This window comes from Copadichromis virginalis, linkage group LG16 (assembly GCF_057382275.1).
Source record: "Copadichromis virginalis isolate Kocher_CV1m ecotype Utaka linkage group LG16, C_Virginalis_male_GT1.1, whole genome shotgun sequence".
NCBI classification, from domain to species: domain Eukaryota; kingdom Metazoa; phylum Chordata; class Actinopteri; order Cichliformes; family Cichlidae; genus Copadichromis; species Copadichromis virginalis.
Window position 1 is genome coordinate 3,140,274 of NC_140633.1, and position 20,951 is coordinate 3,161,224.

Sequence of the window (20,951 nt, forward strand, 5' to 3'; positions counted from 1 at the left end):
GTCCCGTCAGCTTTGATTTCCCCCAGGTGTGTTTCCCTCCTGTTGCTCATCCCTTGATTGCTGCTATGTGTATTTAAGCCCTGTGTGTTCTCCTGCCTGTTGCCGGTTCGTCTGTGTTCTACGGTATCCTGTCCCTTGTCCGTGTCTCTCTGCCTCTCCCCCATTCTGGTACCCTCTCAGGTTTGTCATTTAGCTTTCCCAGTTTAGGTCTTTAGTTTTGTCTTCCCTCTTTGCCTGTTTTGCCATCTCACCACTGTGTAAATAAAACATCACTAGCGTTATCATCTACTGCCTGCGTTTTGGGTCCTTTCTCCCTTCTACACCACACGGCTCGCCTCGGCAGCCGTGACATAGGGAAGCTAGATGCTGCATTGCAAATGGGGGATGAAGGAAAACCTGGCAACCCGGTGCCATTAAATTAAATTAATTTATTTATTTATTTTGTCTATGCTGGGAACTGGCAACCCGATGGCAAAAAAGCTCGCTGTTGCTTTTGTGAATGAGGGATAAAGGAACCTGGCAACCCAGTGCCAAGGTTTGCTGTAGAATTTTGCGAAGGAAGGATGAGTGGCTGGAAACATGTCAACTCTGTGCCGAAGCTTGCTGCAGAGTTTAGCAGAGGAAGGATGAGAGGCTGGAGACCTGGCAACTCGGTGCTGGGGTTAACAGCAGAATTTGCGAAGGAGGGAAGAGGTTGGGAACCTGGCAACTATAGAACTGGCCACTCAGTGCCTTTTTTTTGTTTTTTGCGTCTTCGCTGAGAAGCTGGGAGTTCAGTGGAAGTAAACTTGCTACTGCGTTTGCAAATGGTAGATAGGGAAGAACCAGGCATCCCAGTTCTGACTTGCTTGAGCATTTAGTGGAAGGAGGGATAGAAAACATCAGGGCGATGGAGAAACAGTTGAGCATGGAATTAGTGACAGATTTCCAGCTTGCATTAAATGGTGTTAGGAGGAAGGAGCACAAAGCTGAGCTTGTCCCTGCTACCTGGCGCCGGCAGGTGGGTGGAGCTATGAAGTACACAGTAGCTTTTGCTGTTGGAGCTGCTATTTGCTTGGAAGTGTGGGAACGGCGTGGCTTCTGGCGCTGACGTCCGTCGACTTTCCGGCTAACTCGCCAAGCCTGTGGGCCTTTCACGTCGCTATTTTCAAAGTGACATGAAAGGAGCTGTGAGTTCGGCTGGTGGGCAGTTTTCGCTGAAGTGGCGGGCAACCGGAGTTACTTCATAGCTGAATTTAGCGGAGATAAGACGACTGGATGGATCAATGTTGCAGACCACATGTCGGGTGGCGAGAAAACTGCTAGAGGGTCGTCAGCAGTCAGTCTCTGTAAAGCGCCGCTGTGGCATTTGGTGTGTTTCTTGAATTACCGGAGGAAAAGCGATGGACGCAGCGCTTGAGTAGTTGTTCATTTGATGTGCTGACGGACGAGAGGATGATTGTAGCAAATGGAAGGGTGAGTAAAATTATGTTACTCCTGTGAGAAAGCTGTGTTTAAAGGTATCCGCCAAGAATGGACCCTGTTTCCACGTGTTATGGAAATTTTAACAACACACCCAGTGAGCTTGATTTGAAGTGGGTTTAATAAACGCATTGCAATGTGGAGAGAGCTCCCAGTGAAACCCCAGGATCGTCTCTGAATTGTGGCTTAATACAAAGAACATTCCTCAAACTCTTTCATGAAGGCCCCTCTCACAGGGGGCTATACCTCCTCCCGCATAGAGAGAATTATGACCTTGTTTTCTGCTTAGCCTTCACCTAAGGATTTACATCCCTGATAAGCAGAAGGAGCCTCACTATCTGTTTAATGTCTCCCATTATAACTGCCTCACTGTGTTAACTTTCCACATGCATGTAAAGTAGTGGCAGGAGTGCTCTTACTATGGTAAAGTGAGAAAGTGATATTACTATAACTAATGTGATATAATTGAATATGTGATTAATACATGAGAAAAGAAATCTGCCACCACACACATAAACGAGAATGATCAACTTGCAGCACTAGGGGAACCTATATAGATGACAGCCAGAAGGAACGTGTTTGGAGGCGTGGTCCTGCTCCTGAAATTCCGATACATAATCTCCAATATACACATTATTTTTGACCAATGGCAACACTTGCACTCCAACGGATGCATCAAGGGCAACGCAGGGTTCAGTGTCTCGCACAAGGATACTCTGGGAACAAGTCAGAGATTGATTGACAGACCTGATCGGTATAGTAGATCACCTACTCTGCCACCTGAGTTACAGCCACCAAAATGCATTGCTCTCTGTGGGTTGTGAACAACTAAAAGCAACTCAGGGTCACATTATCAAGTGAAAGAAAAACAAAGCAGATGGTAAATAGACATATTTCTTTTGAGATTGTTATCATTGTGGCATTATCAAATCAAATCAAATCACTTTTACTGTCACATCACATGTGCAGGTACACTGGTACAGTATATGCAAGTGAAATTCTTGTGTGCGAGCAACAGAGGTGTGTAAAAATGCAATAACATAAGAACAAGCAAAATATAAGAATGTGTCACGGCCAGGCGGATCAGCTGCACGCTGATCAGCACTCTCTCTGTTTCTCTCTCTCTCTTCATCTTCTCTCTCGCCGGGGCGGAACTCACTGTGGGTTCACGCCCTCGGCCCACGCCCTCGGGATATGAGACACCTGGGTCTCATTAAGGGGAGCAGCATTTAAGCCAAGAGGTGACTGCTGGCTTACCCGTGTGGCAGTGTCGGAGTGTGAGCCTGTGATCGTGTGAGTGGATAATCTGAAGAACGCGTGTTTTCCCCTGGACTTCCCTGGAGACTCCTTCTCCCCCCACTCAGCTGTATATAGCACCCCCCGCACATTCTTGTATAAACACCTGGTGAATTGTAAATAAACCCTTCTTGTGAGCATCAGAACCGGAGTCCTGCGCTTGACTCCTCCTAACCGTAACAATAACGATCCAGCCATCATGGACTCAGCGGACTCAAATCCCACCCAGCAACCCGTCCTCACCCCGGAGGCAATTCTGGAACGCCACGAACACATGCTTCGGCACATAAATCAACAACTGGCTGCACTCACTCAAGCCCTCGCTCAACATCTACCGTCAGTAAGCCCACCCTCACCCCCTTCGTCTGTTTCTCCTCAGCTATCGGCCCCGAATCCATCTGCAGCCGCTCCACCTGTTTCCCCCACGCCGGCTTCCACTGAACCTCCGGAGCAATCGTTACCAGCGCCGGAGCGTTTCTCGGGTGAGTTCGATAAATGTGGTGGATTTTTGACTCAGATCACACTACAATTCCATCAGTTACGAAGAACGTATGAGACAGATAGGGCCAAAATCGCCTTTATGGTTCAACTGTTACGTGGGCAGGCATTAAACTGGGTGCAAGCCGTTTTAAGAACAGCCCCTGACATGTCTTACGAAGACTTCCTCACCAAATTTAAAAGTGTTTTTTTTTCTTCTTTTTTTTTTATTGCTGCTGAAAATTATTCCTTAAATTGTCTAGTTGTAAAAACGTGTAACCTATACCTGTATGTACCTAGGGTGCTACATATTTTATTTATTATGATTCATTTGCAAAAATACAGGTAGGACTGAAAGTATCTCTTTAGCTTTTAACATAAGCATAGACATACCAACACATACAGTGGGGCAAAAAAGTATTTAGTCAGCCACCGATTGTGCAAGTTCCCCCACCTAAAATGATGACAGAGGTCAGTAATTTGCACCAGAGGTGCACGTCAACTGTGAGAGACAGAATGTGAAAAAAAAATCCATGAATTCACATGGTAGGATTTGTAAAGAATTTATCCGTAAATCAGGGTGGCAAATAAGTATTTGGTCACCTCAAACATGGAAAATCTCTGGCTCCCACAGACCTGTAACGTCTTCTGTAAGACGCTTTTCTGTCCCCCACTCGTTACCTGTATGAATGGCACCTGTTTGAACTCATCATCTGTATAAAAGACACCTGTCCACAGCCTCAAACAGTCAGACTCCAAACTCCGCCATGGCCAAGACCAAAGAGCTCTCGAAGGACACCAGGAAAAGTATTGTAGACCTGCACCAGACTGGGAAGAGTGAATCTACAATAGGCAAGCAGCTTGGTGTGAAGAAATCAACTGTGGGAGCAATCATCAGAAAATGGAAGACATACAAGACCACTGATAATCTCCCACGATCTGGGGCTCCACGCAAGATCTCATCCCGTGGGGTCAAAATGATCATGAGAACGGTGAGCAAAGATCCCAGAACCACACGGGGGGACCTGGTGAATGACCTGCAGAGAGCTGGGACCAAAGTAACAAAGGTCACCATCAGTAACACACTAAAACGGCAGGGAATCAAATCCCGCAGTGCCAGACGTGTTCCGCTGCTGAAGCCAGTGCATGTCCAGGCCCGTCTGAAGTTTGCCAGACAGCACATGGATGATACGGCAGAGGATTGGGAGAATGTCATGTGGTCAGATGAAACCAAAGTAGAACTTTTTGGTATAAACTCAACTCGTCGTGTTTGGAGGACGAAGAATACTGAGTTGCATCCCAAGAACACCATACCTACTGTGAAGCATGGGCGTGGAAACATCATGCTATGGGGCTGTTTTTCTGCCAAGGGGACAGGACGACTGATCCGTGTTAAGGACAGAATGAATGGGGCCATGTATCGTGAGATTTTGAGCCAAAACCTCCTTCCATCAGTGAGAACTTTGAAGATGAAACGCGGCTGGGTCTTCCAACATGACAATGATCCAAAACACACCGCCCGGGCAACAAAGGAGTGGCTCCGTAAGAAGCATTTGAAAGTCCTGGAGTGGCCTAGCCAGTCTCCAGACCTCAACCCCATAGAAAATCTGTGGCGGGAGTTGAAAGTCCGTGTTGCTCGGCGACAGCCCCAAAACATCACTGCTCTCGAGAAGATCTGCATGGAGGAATGGGCCAAAATACCAGCTACTGTGTGTGCAAACCTGGTAAAGACCTATAGTAAACGTTTGACCTCTGTTATTGCCAACAAAGGTTATGTTACAAAGTATTGAGTTGTATTTTTGTTATTGACCAAATACTTATTTGCCACCCTGATTTACGAATAAATTCTTTACAAATCCTACCATGTGAATTCATGGATTTTTTTTTCACATTCTGTCTCTCACAGTTGATGTGTACCTCTGGTGCAAATTACTGACCTCTGTCATCATTTTAGGTGGGGGAACTTGAACAATCGGTGGCTGACTACAAGCTACAACCAAGATGGCGCTGCGTATGGTCGCCCTGGTGCTTCAGTGCGTTACTTTTGTTTTGTTTTTGTGCATTTCTTCTGTGTCTGGGCACTCCTCTGGATACTCGTACACCAGAGAAGAGCTCCTTAGCTACAGGACTACAACGCCTGTGGATTTATTTCCAATATTTGTCGCATCTGCGGCAGATTTACTGCTGACTCTGACCAGGAAAGCGAGACGCCGAAAGAGAGGGAAGCGAGCCGGCGCACTCGTGCGTTTGAGGAGACGCGGACTGCGAACTGCTCTTCCTGGGATCTTCCTTTCCAATGTACGCTCACTCGGGAATAAGATAGACGAACTGGCCCTGATGAGAAGCATGAACAGAGACGTTGCCTCCTCCTGTGTCTTATGTTTTACGGAGTCGTGGCTCAGTGAGAACATCCCAGACTGCGCGCTCAAGCTGGAGGGCTTCCATCTGCTGCGCGCGGACCGGCAGGCCGCTCTCTCCGGTATGTCCAAAGGTGGAGGTCTCTGCTTCTACATCAATAGTGGCTGGTGCACAGATGTGACAGCGATTGCTCAGCACTGCTCTTCCTCTCTGGAATATCTTTTTATCCACTGCAAACCGTTTTATTCTCCGCGGGAGTTTGCTTCATTCATCCTGGCCGCTGTTTACATCCCGCCAGACGCAGATGCGCAGGCAGCTCAGTGCGCACTCGCGGAGCAGATTCTCCACACGGAGCGGACATTCCCGGACTCTCTCATCATTGCTCTTGGGGACTTTAACAAAGCCAATCTGAGCCATGAGCTTCCGAAATATAAGCAGTATATTAAATGCCCGACCAGAGAGGAGAGGACATTAGACCACTGTTACAGCACGATCAGCGGGGCCTATCGCGCGGTGCCCCGCGCTTCACTCGGACTTTCTGATCCACCTAATCCCCGCGTACAGACAGAGGCTGAAGCTCTCCAAACCTGTCGTGAGGACTAAAAAACTGTGGAGCAACGAGGCTGTGGAGGAGCTTCGCACGTGTTTGGAGTCTACAGACTGGGACACAATGAAGGCTGCTTCTAACAGCTTGGACGAGTTTACGGACACTGTCACCTCCTATATCCACTTCTGTGAGGACAGCATTGTGCCATCACGCACCAGGGTGAGTTATAACAATGACAAACCCTGGTTTACTCCTAAACTCAAAAAGCTGTGGCTGGAAAAGAGAAAGGCGTTCAGAAGCGGAGACAGGGACTGCTACAGAGAGGCCAAGTACAGGTTCACTAAAGAAGTGGATGTTGCTAAACATCAGCACTCTGAGAAGATGCAGCAGCAGATCTCAGAGAATGACTCGGCCTCTGTGTGGAAAGGTTTTAGGAATATCACAAACTACAAGCCTAAAACCCCCCACTCCACTGATGACTTGCTCTTAGCCAACACCCTTAACGACTTCTACTGCCGTTTTGACGAGCCATCAGGCAGCCTTCACACCTCCAACGACCCCAACAATAGAGGCACTTTGGACACTAATTCCCCCACATCTCCCCCCTCCATAGAGCCATCACCACCTTCAAACTGTTCACCTACAACACCCCCCTCCTCACCCCACACAAAAGAGGATTTCACACCACCTCCTCCCACCACAACTCTTCATATTCATGAAGCAGATGTGAGGAAGCAGTTTAAGAACCTGAATGCTCGGAAAGCTCCCGGCCCAGACGGCGTGTCTCCTGCCACCCTCAGACACTGTGCAAACGAGCTGGCCCCAGTGTTTTCTGGCATTTTCAACTCCTCACTGCAGGCATGTCATGTGCCTGCCTGCTTCAAGTCCTCCACCATAATCCCTGCATATATCGATCACCTGGATCACCTGTTGAGAAAGAAAAAGGAAAACAAGCAGAAGAGAACAAGAGTAATATAATAAACAACATCACAATGATATATGGGAATATGACAGTAAATACTAAATATTAAACATTATTGTGCAGCACATTATTGTGTAGTTTGTGGGTGTGATCACCCGTGTGTACACCTGTGAGCATGGACGCGCTTGTTTTTAAAAGGTTCCTTCATGTAATGATCTGCTAGAGGGTGTGGGGGGGCCACAGCCCCGTCCTCCAGGGCATGAAGCAGGTATGGAGGAGATCAAAACTCCAGACATCCAGAGGCCCCCAGAACACAAGAGACCAAGGAAGACCAACAGAGGGGCAGCCGCGCCACTGTCCCAGAAAGAGCTCAGGAGAGTCCCAGATGAGGGCTCACCCAGCAGCTGTGGAGCAGAAGCCAGAGGGGGTTGCAGTGACGCGCCCGTGAGCTCCGCCGGCAGCCAGCTGTGCCTGAGTGACCGAGCCCCAGGCCGAGAGGTCGGGGGCACCCCACCTCCGAAGTGGCCCGAGCGAGCCCCAGGCTCCAGGCCCCGATAAGCGGCCGCCAAGGAGTGAGCCGGTGTGTACCTGGACACTCATCCCCAGACACCAAGAACCACCAACGCACCGATGTCTGATGGAGTCCGCCACTGGCAGGGGAAGTGGTGGTGGGGGGGAGATAGGCCTCCAAACCTTGGAGGGCCTGAGATGTCCCCCAGAGAGGTGGTGTCTGATACCCAACCTGTTAAAAGTGTTTTTGAAAGAGGCACCGAAGCGGAGGCGGCCGCCCACAGACTGTTAAATTTGAAGCAGGGGAGGCGGAGTATGGCGGATTTTTCGGTCGAATTCTGGACCTTGGCTGAAGAAACTGGCTGGGGGCAGTCGGCATTGATAAGTACTCTCTTGAATAATATTTGTGATGAGTTAAAGAGAGAACTGATGATGAGAGATGTTCCTAAGACCCTGTCTGATGTGATTACACTATGTGTGAAGATGGATGAGCACCTACGGGTGCGGCGGGGAACCGGAAACTACATTTCCCAGAGGCCCCCGGGGCGCATGGAGACGTCAGGTGGAGGCGCGCCTAGCGGCAGTCACTCATCAGACAGCATGGAGTAAAGTGAACAGCCCATGCAACTGGGCCGCTCCAGACTGTCTCCCGAGGAGCGGTATCGTCGCTTGAGAGCCGGTGAGTGCTTTTATTGTGGCCGCAAGGGCCATATTGCCAGGCGCGGCCAAAAGACAGCACCCGCCAGTAGTGAGGAATGTACGGGTGGGCGAGGTCACCTGTTCTCAGTCTCCTCCTCGTCTCATGATTGCAGCTAAGCTAACGGTTCGTCTCAAGACTCATTCTCTCGACGCTCTGATCGATTCCAGGGCAGAACAGAATTTTATTGATGCCTGGCTGGCGCTCAAATTAGGTTTTAGCACGGAGCCTCTGTCTCATTCACTCAAAGTCACAGCCTTTAGTGGCCAGCGTCTTCCAGACATTATTCATATCACAGAACCGATTTCCCTGACTATTTCTGGCAATCATGTTGAAACCATGCAGTTGTACGTCTTTAAAGCCCCACTCACACCACTAGTGTTGGGCTATCCCTGGCTATGTCAACATAACCCTGTGATTGATTGGAGGAAAGAAAGTATTTCGGGGTGGGGGGAGGAGTGTCACATGTCCTGTCTAAAAGCCGCCACCCCTGCCATGAGCCTACCACCCAATAAAACTATTTCAGAACCGCCTGATCTGTCCTCCATACCATCTGTTTATCACGACCGGGCGCAAGTGTTTTGTAAAGATAAGGCACGCTCCCTTCCCCCTCACCGGCCATATGATTGTGGGATTGACCTCCTCCCAGGCGCGCCGCTCCTGACCAGTAGGTTGTATAGCCTGTCTCGACCGGAGTGGGAAAGCATGGAAAAATACATCAATGAGTCACTTGCCGCTGGTCTCATTCGCCCCTCGTCCTCACCTGTTGCCGCTGGTTTCTTTTTTGTCACCAAAAAAGATAAGAGTTTACGGCCCTGTATTGACTATCGCGGCCTCAACACCATCACAGTTAAAAACAAGTATCCCCTCCCTCTGCTGAGTTCCGCGTTCGAGCTTCTCCAGGGTGCCACCATCTTCACAAAGTTTGACCTGCGCAACGCCTACCATCTGGTGAGGATTAGGGAGGGAGACGAGTGGAAGACGGCTTTCAATACTCACCTGGGCCATTTCGAATATCTTGTAATGCCTTTCGATCTCACCAATGCTCCAGCTGTGTTTCAGGCTCTCGTGAACGACGTGCTCCGAGATTTCATCGACCATTTCGTTTTCGTCTACTTGGATGACATCCTCATCTTCTCCCGCTCCGTCGCCGACCACCAACGCCATGTCAGGCAAGTCCTTCAGCGTCTCCTCGAAAATCGTCTCTTTGTTAAAGGGGAGAAGTGTGAGTTTCATGTCTCAACTGTTTCCTTCCTGGGCCACGTCATCGATCGGGGTAACCTCAAGACTGATCCCACCAAAGTTCAAGCCGTTGTTGACTGACCGACCCCTTCCAACCGTAGACAGCTTCAAAGCTTTCTGGGGTTCGCAAACTTTTATCGTCGCTTTGTTCGCGACTACAGTAAACTTGCCCTGCCTCTGACCCGTCTTACTTCTCCCAAAGTTCCCTTCTGCTGGGATGAGCTGGCTCAACGAGCATTTACCCATCTGAAGGACCGCTTTGCCTCGGCGCCCATTCTCGTCCAACCCGATCTCAATCTGCAGTTCATTGTGGAGGTGGACGCCTCGGACGCTGGAGTGGGGGCGGTGCTTTCCCAGCAGCAAGGAGGTAAGCTGCATCCCTGTGCCTACTTTTCACGCCGTCTCACCTCCGCAGAGAGCAACTATGATGTGGGAGATTGAGAGCTACTAGCCATCAAGCTAGCCCTAGAGGAGTGGCGCCATTGGCTAGAGGGCGCTGCCCAGCCGTTTGTGGTCTGGACCGATCACAAGAACCTGGAGTACATTCGATCGGCAAAACGCCTCAACGCCAGGCAAGCCAGGTGGGCCCTGTTTTTTACTAGATTCCAGTTCACGACCACTTACAGACCCGGTTCCCTTAATGTCAAGCCAGACGCCCTCTCACGCCAATTCGCCGCCTCCGAAGACGCAACTCGGGACTCTCCCATTCTACCGACTCTCCCATTCTACCGCCCACCTGTGTAATCGGGGCCCTGACCTGGGAGATCGAGTCGGCTATTCGAGAGGCTCAGCAGACAGAACCAGACCCCGGAACGGGACCTCCAGGGTTGCTCTTCGTCCCCTCCTCAGTAAGGTCACGAGTGTTACATTGGGCTCATACTGCCAGATTCACCTGCCACCCGGGGGACCACCGCACTATTAGCTTCCTCCAACGTTTCGCCTGGTGGCCTTCCCTTGCCAAAGACGTCCGCGAGTATATTTCCGCATGCTCGACCTGCGCTCAAAACAAGAGCGTCCATCAACCACTCTCTGGCCTCCTCCAACCTCTGCTGACTCCGAGTCGCCCTTGGTCGCACATCGCTGTTGACTTCATCACTGGTCTGCCCGTCTTGTCAGGTAACTCTGTCATTCTTACCATTGTGGACCGTTTCTCCAAAGCTGCTCATTTTGTCGCCCTCCCTAAGCTCCCCACTGCTCTAGAGACCGCCCGGCTACTAACTAATCACGTTTTTCGCCTCCATGGAATCCCCACGGACATTGTGTCAGACAGAGGACCGCAGCTCACGTCACGTGTCTGGAAGGAGTTCTGCAGTGCCCTCGAAGCTAAGGTCAGTCTTTCCTCTGGTTTCCACCCACAGACCAATGGCCAAACGGAGCGTGCCAACCAGGAGCTCGAAGCGGCTCTCCGGTGCCTGGTATCGACCAACCAGTCAACCTGGAGCGAGCAACTGTCGTGGATTGAGTATGCTCATAACAGCCTTACCTCCTCTGCCACCAGTGTCTCTCCTTTCGAGGCGTCCTTGGGCTATCAACCGCCACTCTTCCCAGCCGTCGAAGGTGAGCACTTTGTTCCCTCTGTCCAACAGCATCTTCGGAGGTGTCGGCGCGCCTGGAGAGCGACTCAGGCCTCCCTTCTCCGCACAGTGGAACGCAATAAGCGCCTGGCGGATCGCCACCGGACCCCTGCTCCCACCTACACACCTGGACAAAAGGTTTGGCTGTCTACCAGATTAGTCCCACTCAGGTCTGAATCCAAGAAACTGTCTCCCACTTTCATTGGTCCCTTTGAAGTTGACTCTGTGATTAACCCTGTCTCTGTCCGTCTTAAACTGCCCTGGGACATGAAAATCCATAACACCTTTCACGTGTCGCAAGTGAAGCCGTGCCTCTCTAGTCCTCTGTGCCCTCCTTCCAGACCCCCTCCACCTGCCCGGGTCATTGATGGCCACCCGGCTTTCACCGTTTCGAGAATCATGGATGTCCGGCGCCGGGGGCGCGATCTGCAGTATCTCGTGGATGGGGTATGGTGCGGGCGTTCCATGCGGCTCACCCTGACAAGCCTGGGGGTCGCCGGGAGGCTCCCGTCGGGGGGGGGGGGGGGGGGATACTGTCACGGCCAGGCGGATCAGCTGCACGCTGATCAGCACTCTCTCTGTTTCTCTCTCTCTCTTCATCTTCTCTCTCGCCGGGGCGGAACTCACTGTGGGTTCACGCCCTCGGCCCACGCCCTCGGGAGATGAGACACCTGGGTCTCATTAAGGGGAGCAGCATTTAAGCCAGGAGGTGACTGCTGTTCGTCGCTGGATCGTTGTCTACCACGCGTTAGTGAAGTCAAGCTACTGCAAGTTTAGTTAAGAGTGTTTTTCTTTGTGCGTCGTACTTAACCCTGTCTCCCTGTCTACAGAGCTTCCTGGATTTTCCCCCGTGTGATTCCCTTGTGTCGGAGTGTGAGCCTGTGATCGTGTGAGTGGATAATCTGAAGAACGCGTGTTTTCCCCTGGACTTCCCTGGAGACCCCTTCTCCCCCCACACATTCTTGTATAAACACCTGGTGAATTGTAAATAAACCCTTCTTGTGAGCATCAGAACCGGAGTCCTGCGCTTGAGTCCTCCTCCAAACCGTAACAGAATTGGTAAATCTGAGAGTTATATGAATAAATACACTCAACAAAAATATAAACGCAACACCTTTGTTACTGCTCCCATTCCCCATGGGATGGACGTAGAGACCTAAAATTCATTCCAGATACACAATATAACCATCCTTCCCAAACAGTGGTCACAAATCAGTCCAAATGTGTGGTAGTGGGCACATCTGCTATATTGAGATAATCCATCCCACCTCACAGGTGTGCCACATCAGGATGCTGATCTGACATCCCATGGGGAATGGGAGCAGTAACAAAGGTGGTGCATTTATATTTTTGTTGAGTGTATATGTACAATATAAGAGTGTATGCGCATTACTGATTGTGTATATCTAGGTGTGTGTGTGTGTGTGTGTGTGTGTGTGTGTGTGTGTGTGTGTGTGTGTGTGTGTGTGTATTTATTATTATTATTATTAAATTTCGTTCTTTGAATTTTTTTGGTGGCAAAGAAAGACTGGACCCAGGGTGGTCAAAGCTCAAAAATGATCTTTATTTTACATTCCCAGAAAAGGAGACCTGAACACACAAAGAAACAAGCTCAGGTCTGAAAGCAGCAGCAGCCAACATGGTTATATATATACAGGGAGTGCAGAATTATTAGGCAAATGAGTATTTTGTCTACATCATCCTCTTCATGCATGTTGTCTTACTCCAAGCTGTATAGGCTCTAAAGCCTACTACCAATTAAGCATATTAGGTGATGTGCATCTCTGTAATGAGAAGGAGTGTGGTCTAATGACATCAACACCTTATATCAGGTGTGCATAATTATTAGGCAACGTCCTTTCCTTTGGCAAAATGGGTCAAAAGAAGGACTTGACAGGCTCAGAAAAGTCAAAAATAGTGAGATATCTTGCAGAGGGATGCAGCAGTCTCAAAATTGCAAAGCTTCTGAAGCGTGATCATCGAACAATCAAGCGTTTCATTCAAAATAGTCAACAGGGTCGCAAGAAGCGTGTGGAAAAACCAAGGTGCAAAATAACTGCCCATGAACTGAGAAAAGTCAAGCGTGCAGCTGCCAAGATGCCACTTGCCACCAGTTTGGCCATATTTCAGAGCTGCAACATCACTGGAGTGCCCAAAAGCACAAGGTGTGCAATACTCAGAGACATGGCCAAGGTAAGAAAGGCTGAAAGACCACCACCACTGAACAAGACACACAAGCTGAAACGTCAAGACTGGGCCAAGAAATATCTCAAGACTGGTTTTTCTAAGGTTTTATGGACTGATGAAATGAGAGTGAGTCTTGATGGGCCAGATGGATGGGCCCGTGGCTGGATTGGTAAAGGCCAGAGAGCTCCAGTCCGACTCAGACGCCAGCAAGGTGGAGGTGGAGTACTGGTTTGGGCTGGTATCATCAAAGATGAGCTTGTGGGGCCTTTTCGGGTTGAGGATGGAGTCAAGCTCAACTCCCAGTCCTACTGCCAGTTTCTGGAAGACACCTTCTTCAAGCAGTGGTACAGGAAGAAGTCTGCATCCTTCAAGAAAAACATGATTTTCATGCATGACAATGCTCCGTCACACGTGTCCAAGTACTCCACAGCGTGGCTGGCAAGAAAGGCTATAAAAGAAGAAAAACTAATGACATGGCCACCTTGTTCACCTGATCTGAACCCCATTGAGAACCTGTGGTCCATCATCAAATGTGAGATTTACAAGGAGGGAAAACAGTACACCTCTCTGAACAGTGTCTGGGAGGCTGTGGTTGCTGCTGCACGCAATGTTGATGGTGAACAGATCAAAACACTGACAGAATCCATGGATGGCAGGCTTTTGAGTGTCCTTGCAAAGAAAGGTGGCTATATTGGTCGCTGATTTGTTTTTGTTTTGTTTTTGAATGTCAGAAATGTATATTTGTGAATGTGGAGATGTTATATTGGTTTCACTGGTAAAAATAAATCATTGAAATGGGTATATATTTGTTTTTTGTTAAGTTGCCTAATAATTCTGCACAGTAATAGTCACCTGCACACACAGATATCCCCCTAAAATAGCTAAAACTAAAAACAAACTAAAAACTACTTCCAAAAACATTCAGCTTTGATATTAATGAGTTTTTTGGGTTCATTGAGAACATGGTTGTTGTTCAATAATAACATTATTCCTCAAAAATACAACTTGCCTAATAATTCTGCACAGTAATAGTCACCTGCACACACAGATATCCCCCTAAAATAGCTAAAACTAAAAACAAACTAAAAACTACTTCCAAAAACATTCAGCTTTGATATTAATGAGTTTTTTGGGTTCATTGAGAACATGGTTGTTGTTCAATAATAAAATTATTCCTCAAAAATACAACTTGCCTAATAATTCTGCACTCCCTGTATTTCCACAGCACGTCACACATGAAGTGTTCAGCAGTCTGATGGCCTGATGGAAGAAGCTGTATCTCAGTCTGCTGGTACGGGACCGGATACTGCAGAACATCCTTCCTGATGGAAGTAGTCTGAACAGTTCATGGCTGGGGTGACTGGAGTCCTTGATGATCCTCCCGGCTTTCCTCAGGCACCGCTTCCTGTAGATGTCCTGGAGGGAGGGAAGCTCACCTCCAATTTGCAGTTGTAAGCGGTGCTGTTGCCATACCCGGTGGTGATGCATCCAGTGAGGATGGTCTCAATGGTAGAAGGTCCTGAGGATGCGGGGCTCATGCCGAATATTTTCAGTCTCCTGAGAAAGAAGAGGTGCTGCTGCACCTTCTTCACTGTTTATGTGTCCTGACTACGTAAGATCCTCAGCCAGATGTACACCAAGGAACCGGAAGCCACACACTCTCTCCACAGCAGCGCCGTTGATGGTGATGGGGGTGTGTACTTCTCTGCACCTCCGGAAGTCCACGATCAACTCCCTTGTTTTTGCGACGTTGAGGGTAAAGTGGTACATTATGCTGTACCACTGAGCTGAAGAGGCGAACCTAATGTTTTCTGCTGAACCAGAAATTGTACATTGACTAATTACTTGATGAAAAAATGACTGATTGACTGGTACTGATATTTCCTGTTCCATAGGTGCAATGCCAGCAACAACAACAGAGGTGTGGAAGAAGGAGGGGAGGATGAATATAAAGACGACAGACACATTTTAGTTCAGTTTGCCGTTCTTCCAGCAGTGATGGAGGAAACTGAACTCTGCTTTCAACAACTCTTTAACACCTCCTGCATGAGGCCCAGGCGTCCACACTTTGAGATCATGCTGACTTATATTTTGCTGTCCTTCATTTCTCTGCTTACTGTGATTCTTAACCTGTTGGTCATCATCTCCGTCTCACATTTCAGGTAGAAAGATATCAAACTGAATTGATCTCAAGCAGTAAGAAAGACATTTCTTTTCACAGATAGTATTTCTTTTCTTTTTAAGCCTCTGCACTATATACTTAAATTTGAATAGCACTTGATAGAGCAAGCTAAATATAAAATATTGTGTTTTCTCTCCCTATTCAGGCAGCTCCACAGCCCCACCAACCTCCTGCTCCTTTCTCTGGCTGTCGCTGATTTCTGTGTGGGCCTCCTCTTGTTCTTCCAAATTGTGCTGATAGATGGCTGCTGGTTCCTCGGTGACATCATGTGCACTCTGTATCAATACCTAGCATATGTCATCACCTCGGCCTCCATAGGAACCATGGTGATCATATTTGTTGATCGATATTTGGCTATTTGTTACCCTCTGCATTACTGCACCAAGATCACACAACAAAGAGTTAAAATTGTTGTCTGTTTGTGTTGGATCTGTTCTGTCATCTTTCAAAGTCTGATTCTGATGGATAACCTGGAGCAACCAGGCAGGTATAACTCTTGCATTGGAGAGTGTGTCTTTGTCATTAATTACATCGCAGGACTTGTTGATGTTACTTTTTCCTTTATTGTTCCCTTTACTGTGATTGTAGTTTTGTATCTGAGAGTGTTTGTGGTGGCTGTGTCTCAGGCTCGTGCCATGAGGTCTCAGCTTGCAGTCACTCACCAGCGATCAGTAACAGTAACTGCAAAGAAATCGGAGCTGAAAGCAGCCTGGACTCTTGGTATTGTTGTTGTTGTGTTTCTTATATGTATGTGTCCATATTACTGTGTGGCTCTCACAGGCCAAGATAACTTCCTAAATGCTTCATCTGCTGCCTTTGTAATTTGTTTGGTGTACTTTAACTCTTGCCTAAACCCTATCATTTATGTCTTTTTTTATCCCTGGTTCAGAAAGTCAATCAAACTTATTGCTACTCTTCAAATACTGCAGCCTGACTCCCGTGAGACTAACATGCATTAAGAACACTTTTTAAAACCGTAACCATAAACAGGACAATGTACTTAGTCACAATGAAGACTTGAAAGTTCAGATAGTGCTTCATCACTGACATTTGTTCTATGTTTGGTCTACTTTAACTCATGTCTGAACCCCATTATATATGTCTTTTTCTACCCCTGGTTCAGAAAATCCATAAAAGTCATTGTTACTCTTCAGATACTGCACTCTCTCTCTCTCTCTGTCTCTGAATGAACAAGTTGTATAAAGTGCTTTGAGTGCTCAGATAGAGTAGAAAAGCGCTATATTAAAACCAGTCCATTTACCATTTGCTTTATGACAAATTTATTTGAATTTACGTGTATTAGGAAAACTTCTCTTTGTTAGAACAGTACAATTTCTCACTTTGCCCAGATGTATCACAACATGACTTGAATTATGGAGACGGATATTTTTCCCTTGGTGTACCTAGTTACCACATAAAATGCTTGAAGGCCACACTAGTGAGGCACACAACCTTGCTTTGAAGCCATTTAATATTGATTGAAAACTAAAACTTTACAACTGTTTTTCTGTTGAAAAATTATTAAATAACCAATGAAAACGTGTGTGAAGTGAAAAGTGTAGTGCATATAGCTTAGGATAAGCTATATAAGCTATATGCATATACCTTAGGATAAACTATATGCACTACATGCAGTTTTATATGCGAGCTAAAGCTTATAGCTTAAGAATGAGGTAAGAATGCATAGAGATAGGTTCAGTTTCTCTTTTTTTGCTGCCTGTCCCATTTGGTTCTTTAGCCATCAGAATTATTGTCTGAAGGCCAAGTGGATCATTATGGCTTTGGTGTATTGGTCCATTTGATTGACTTTTCTTATTTTAATGCATTTAGTTATTTGATTTGATTTTAAGTTATTACAGATAAGACAGACATGACTTGAGGTTAGGAAAGGGAGAGAGAAAGAAAGGGAGGGAAAGAAAAACAGGGGAAGAGGAACAGGGAGAGAAGACACTAAATAATTCAGCTGGATCACCTGTTGAAAGAGAAAAAAAAGAAACAAGCTCAAAGAGAGAAACACAATATGGAGATCACAGCAATAATGTAGATAAGTGTAAGCAACAGTAAATACTAAATATTGAATGTTTTTGTGCACCACACGAGACCAACAGCTCACAATGTGCTTTGAAGTAGCAACCAAGAAAGACATAGTTTGTGTCACGAAGCACCCGTGTGAACACCTGTGTGAAGACCTGTGTATACACCTGTGTGCGCACACCTGTGTGGATGGGCGTGCTTGTATTCAAAAGGCTTCTCCATATAATGATCTGATAGAGTTGGGAGAGAGAGAGCTATAGCCCAGTCCCCCAGGGCATGAAGCATGTGGCATGGAGGAGATCCAGGCCACAGACATTCAGAGTATGAGAGCCCAAGGGTGGACCATCGGAGGGGCTACCGTGCCACCCTCCTGGAGCTGAGGAGAGCACCAGATGAGGGGTCCCACGGAGTAGAAGCCAGAGGGAGCTGCAGTGGCATGCCCGCGAGCTCTGCCGGCAGCCTGCTGTCCAGAGTGAACAGGAGAGAAAGAAGAGAGGTTAGATTTAAAGGGAAGGAGTGCTCAGTGGGATTTGATAAAGTAGAAATTTAAAACTTTGTCAACATTAAAATGAATATATAAATCATCATCATCATTTCTGTGAATGATAAAAGCCTTACTGCTTTATGATTACAGGACAGTTGAAACTGAGATGTAGTGCTGAAATCGCACTTCTTTTTCTTATATTGAGACATTTCAGAGGTAAATGTGCAGGTAAACTACTTTTCACTGACAGAAACCAGGAACTTGTCTGGCCCACTTAAGATCAAAGTGGCATGTATGAGGCCAGCGATGTAAGACACAAAAGGGGAGCACAGCTGGGAGAAATCAGACATGACGAGACCCAGGGGAAGTAAAACTGAATACACTGACATAAGACAAGGACCTTCACAATAAAACATTGTGAAAAACCCAACAATCATATGACCCCCTATGAGCAAGCACTTTGGCGACAGTGGGAAGGAAAAACTCCCTTTTAACAGGAAGAAACCTCCGGCAGAACCAGGCTCAGGGAGGGGCGGCCATCTGCTGCGACCGGTTGGGGTGAGAGAAGGAAGACAGGATAAAGACATGCTGTGGAAGAGAGACAGAGGTTAATAACAGATATGATTCAGTGCAGAGATGTCTATTAATACATAGTGAGTGAGAAAGGTGACTGGAAAGGAAAAACTCAATGCATCATGGGAATCCCCTGGCAGCCTACGTCTATTGCAGCATAACTAAGGGAGGATTCAGGGTCACCTGGTCCAGCCCTAACTATATGCTTTAGCAAAAAGGAAAGTTTGAAGCCTAGTCTTGAAAGTAGAGATAGTGTCTGTCTCCCGAATCCAAACTGGAAGCTGGTTCCACAGAAGAGGGGCCTGAAAACTGAAGGCTCTGCCTCCCATTCTACTTTTAAATACTCTAGGAACAACAAGTAGGCCTGCAGAGCGAGAGCGAAGTGCTCTAATAGGGTGATATGGTACTACAAGGTCATTAAGATAAGATGGGGCCTGATTATTTAAGACCTTGTATGTGAGGAGCAGGATTTTGAATTCTGGATTCAACAGGAAGCCAATGAAGGGAAGCCAAAACAGGAGAAATCTGCTCTCTCTTTCTAGTCCGTGTCAGGACTCTTGCTGCAGCATTTTGGATTAACTGAAGGCTTTTCAGGGAGTTTTTAGGACATCCTGATAATAATGAATTACAGTCGTCCAGCCTGGAAGTAATAAATGCATGAACTAGTTTTTCAGCGTCACTCTGAGACAGGATATTTCTAACTTTAGAGATGTTGCACAAATGGAAGAAAGCAGTCTTACATATTTGTTTAATATGTGCATTGAAGGACATGTCCTGGTCAAAAATGACTCCAAGGTTCCTCACAGCGTGGTGGCTGGTAACCTAAGGATGCTTCAAAAGGTGAAAGACCTGTGGCTGAGGTGGTGAATGTGGTATGGGCATATTCAACCCACGGTAAGAATGTGGACCAAGAGGCTGGATTATGAGCAGTAACGCAGCGAAGAGTGGTCTCTGAGCTCAAACAGGGCTTGGCCCCCAGGGCCGTACAAAAGGCTCTCCAGGCCTGAGAAGCAAACTGGGGACCCCTGTCAGACACTATTTCCATTGGTATCCCAATGGGTCTGAAAACATGTTCAACCAACAGTTTAGCTGTTTCTGAAGCAGTGGGCAGTTTATCTAGAGCTATGAAATGTGCTGCCTTGGAAAATCTGTGAACTATGGTAAGTATGGTAGTCTTTCCTGCCAAGTCTGGGAGTCCTGTAACAAAATCTAATGCAATATGTGACCATGGCCGGTGTGGGGTGGATAGCGGTTGAAGCAGTCCTGTAGGGCACTGATTTTTGGACTTATTACGAGCACAAACTGTGCATGCAGCTACGTATTCCCGTACATCTTTGTCCAACGTCTCCCACCAAAAGTGTCTCTTAAGCAGAGATGGGCAGTAACGCGTTACTTGTAACGCGTTACTGTAATCTGATTACTTTTTTCAAGTAACGAGTAAAGTAAGGGATTACTATTGCAAAAACAGTAATTAGATTACCGTTACTTTCCCGTAGGAACGCTGCCTTACTGCATTACTAAAACCGTGATTTTTTTGCGAGAATGTCTCACGACAGTGACGTAAGCGAGTGCGCCGTTAGTGACAACAGCTGTGTGCAGATCAACAATGGATCACATATCGATTGTGGGAGAGAGTATGAGCGTGCAACGTTTAAAGCGTGGAAGTACTGACCTTACTTTGAGTTTGATTCCATAAAAGTGACAAAAACATTAGCATCCATCGTGCGTGGGAAGAAAACTTCTTTTTACAGCGAAAAAACCCCTAAACTTCCAAGCAAGCACCGAGTGCGCAACGACGTAATGGGAAATTCACAGAGAAACTCGCGGATTCTTCAACTGACCGCGGCACACCTGCACCAGGGTAAACCTCCGCCTACGCCAGTCCTGCTTTACAGGTGAAAATAGAGCAACAGGACCGCTGAGTCTTTGACTTTATTTATTTTCTGCTGTGTTTTACTTGCATATATTTGAAAGAGTGAGTGTAAACACAAAAAATATTTTATTATATGTGCTGGAATGTGCAGAAAATAGGTTTAAAGGTTAAACTAATTCATTCAAGTCAGAGAATGTTGCATATAATTTTATTTTTGCTTGATGCATAAAGTTAAAAGATTAAAACTGATAAAACAAGTTAAAAAAAGAGACTTTTCCATTTGATTACATTTTGTATGATGGATTATGTAGAAAAAGTAGAATTGGGCTGAAAGATCTATCGCTTTATCACCTATTCAGGTTGTAAATCGTGTTTTTAAAAAGTAACTAAGTAACTAAGTAATTAATTACTTTTGAAAATAAGTAATCAGTAAAGTAATGGGATTACTTTTTTGGGGAAGTAATCAGTAATTAGTTACTGATTACTTTTTTCAAGTAACTTGACCAACACTGCTCTTAAGTAGCATAGCTGTCC

The 20,951-nt window shown here is 46.9% G+C and overlaps 1 protein-coding gene across 1 annotated transcript; it reads left to right on the forward strand.

The window, feature by feature from the left end:
- Positions 1 to 15,155: 15,155 nt before the first annotated feature.
- Positions 15,156 to 16,857, forward strand: LOC146690076 (trace amine-associated receptor 13c-like). The gene is made up of 2 exons (XM_085435038.1): positions 15,156 to 15,433; positions 15,599 to 16,857. The coding sequence occupies exons 1-2, from the start codon at positions 15,270 to 15,272 to the stop codon at positions 16,410 to 16,412; spliced, it is 978 nt and encodes a 325-aa protein (XP_085291164.1). The 5' UTR covers positions 15,156 to 15,269; the 3' UTR covers positions 16,413 to 16,857.
- Positions 16,858 to 20,951: the final 4,094 nt, after the last annotated feature.

Coding starts and splice junctions, on each gene's coding strand:
- LOC146690076 (XM_085435038.1), top strand. CDS start 15,270: ATGGAGGAAACTGAACTCTGCTTTCAACAACTCTTTAACACCTCCTGC. Junction 15,434..15,598: donor ATCTCCGTCTCACATTTCAG/GTAGAAAGATAT, acceptor CTCCCTATTCAG/GCAGCTCCACAGCCCCACCA.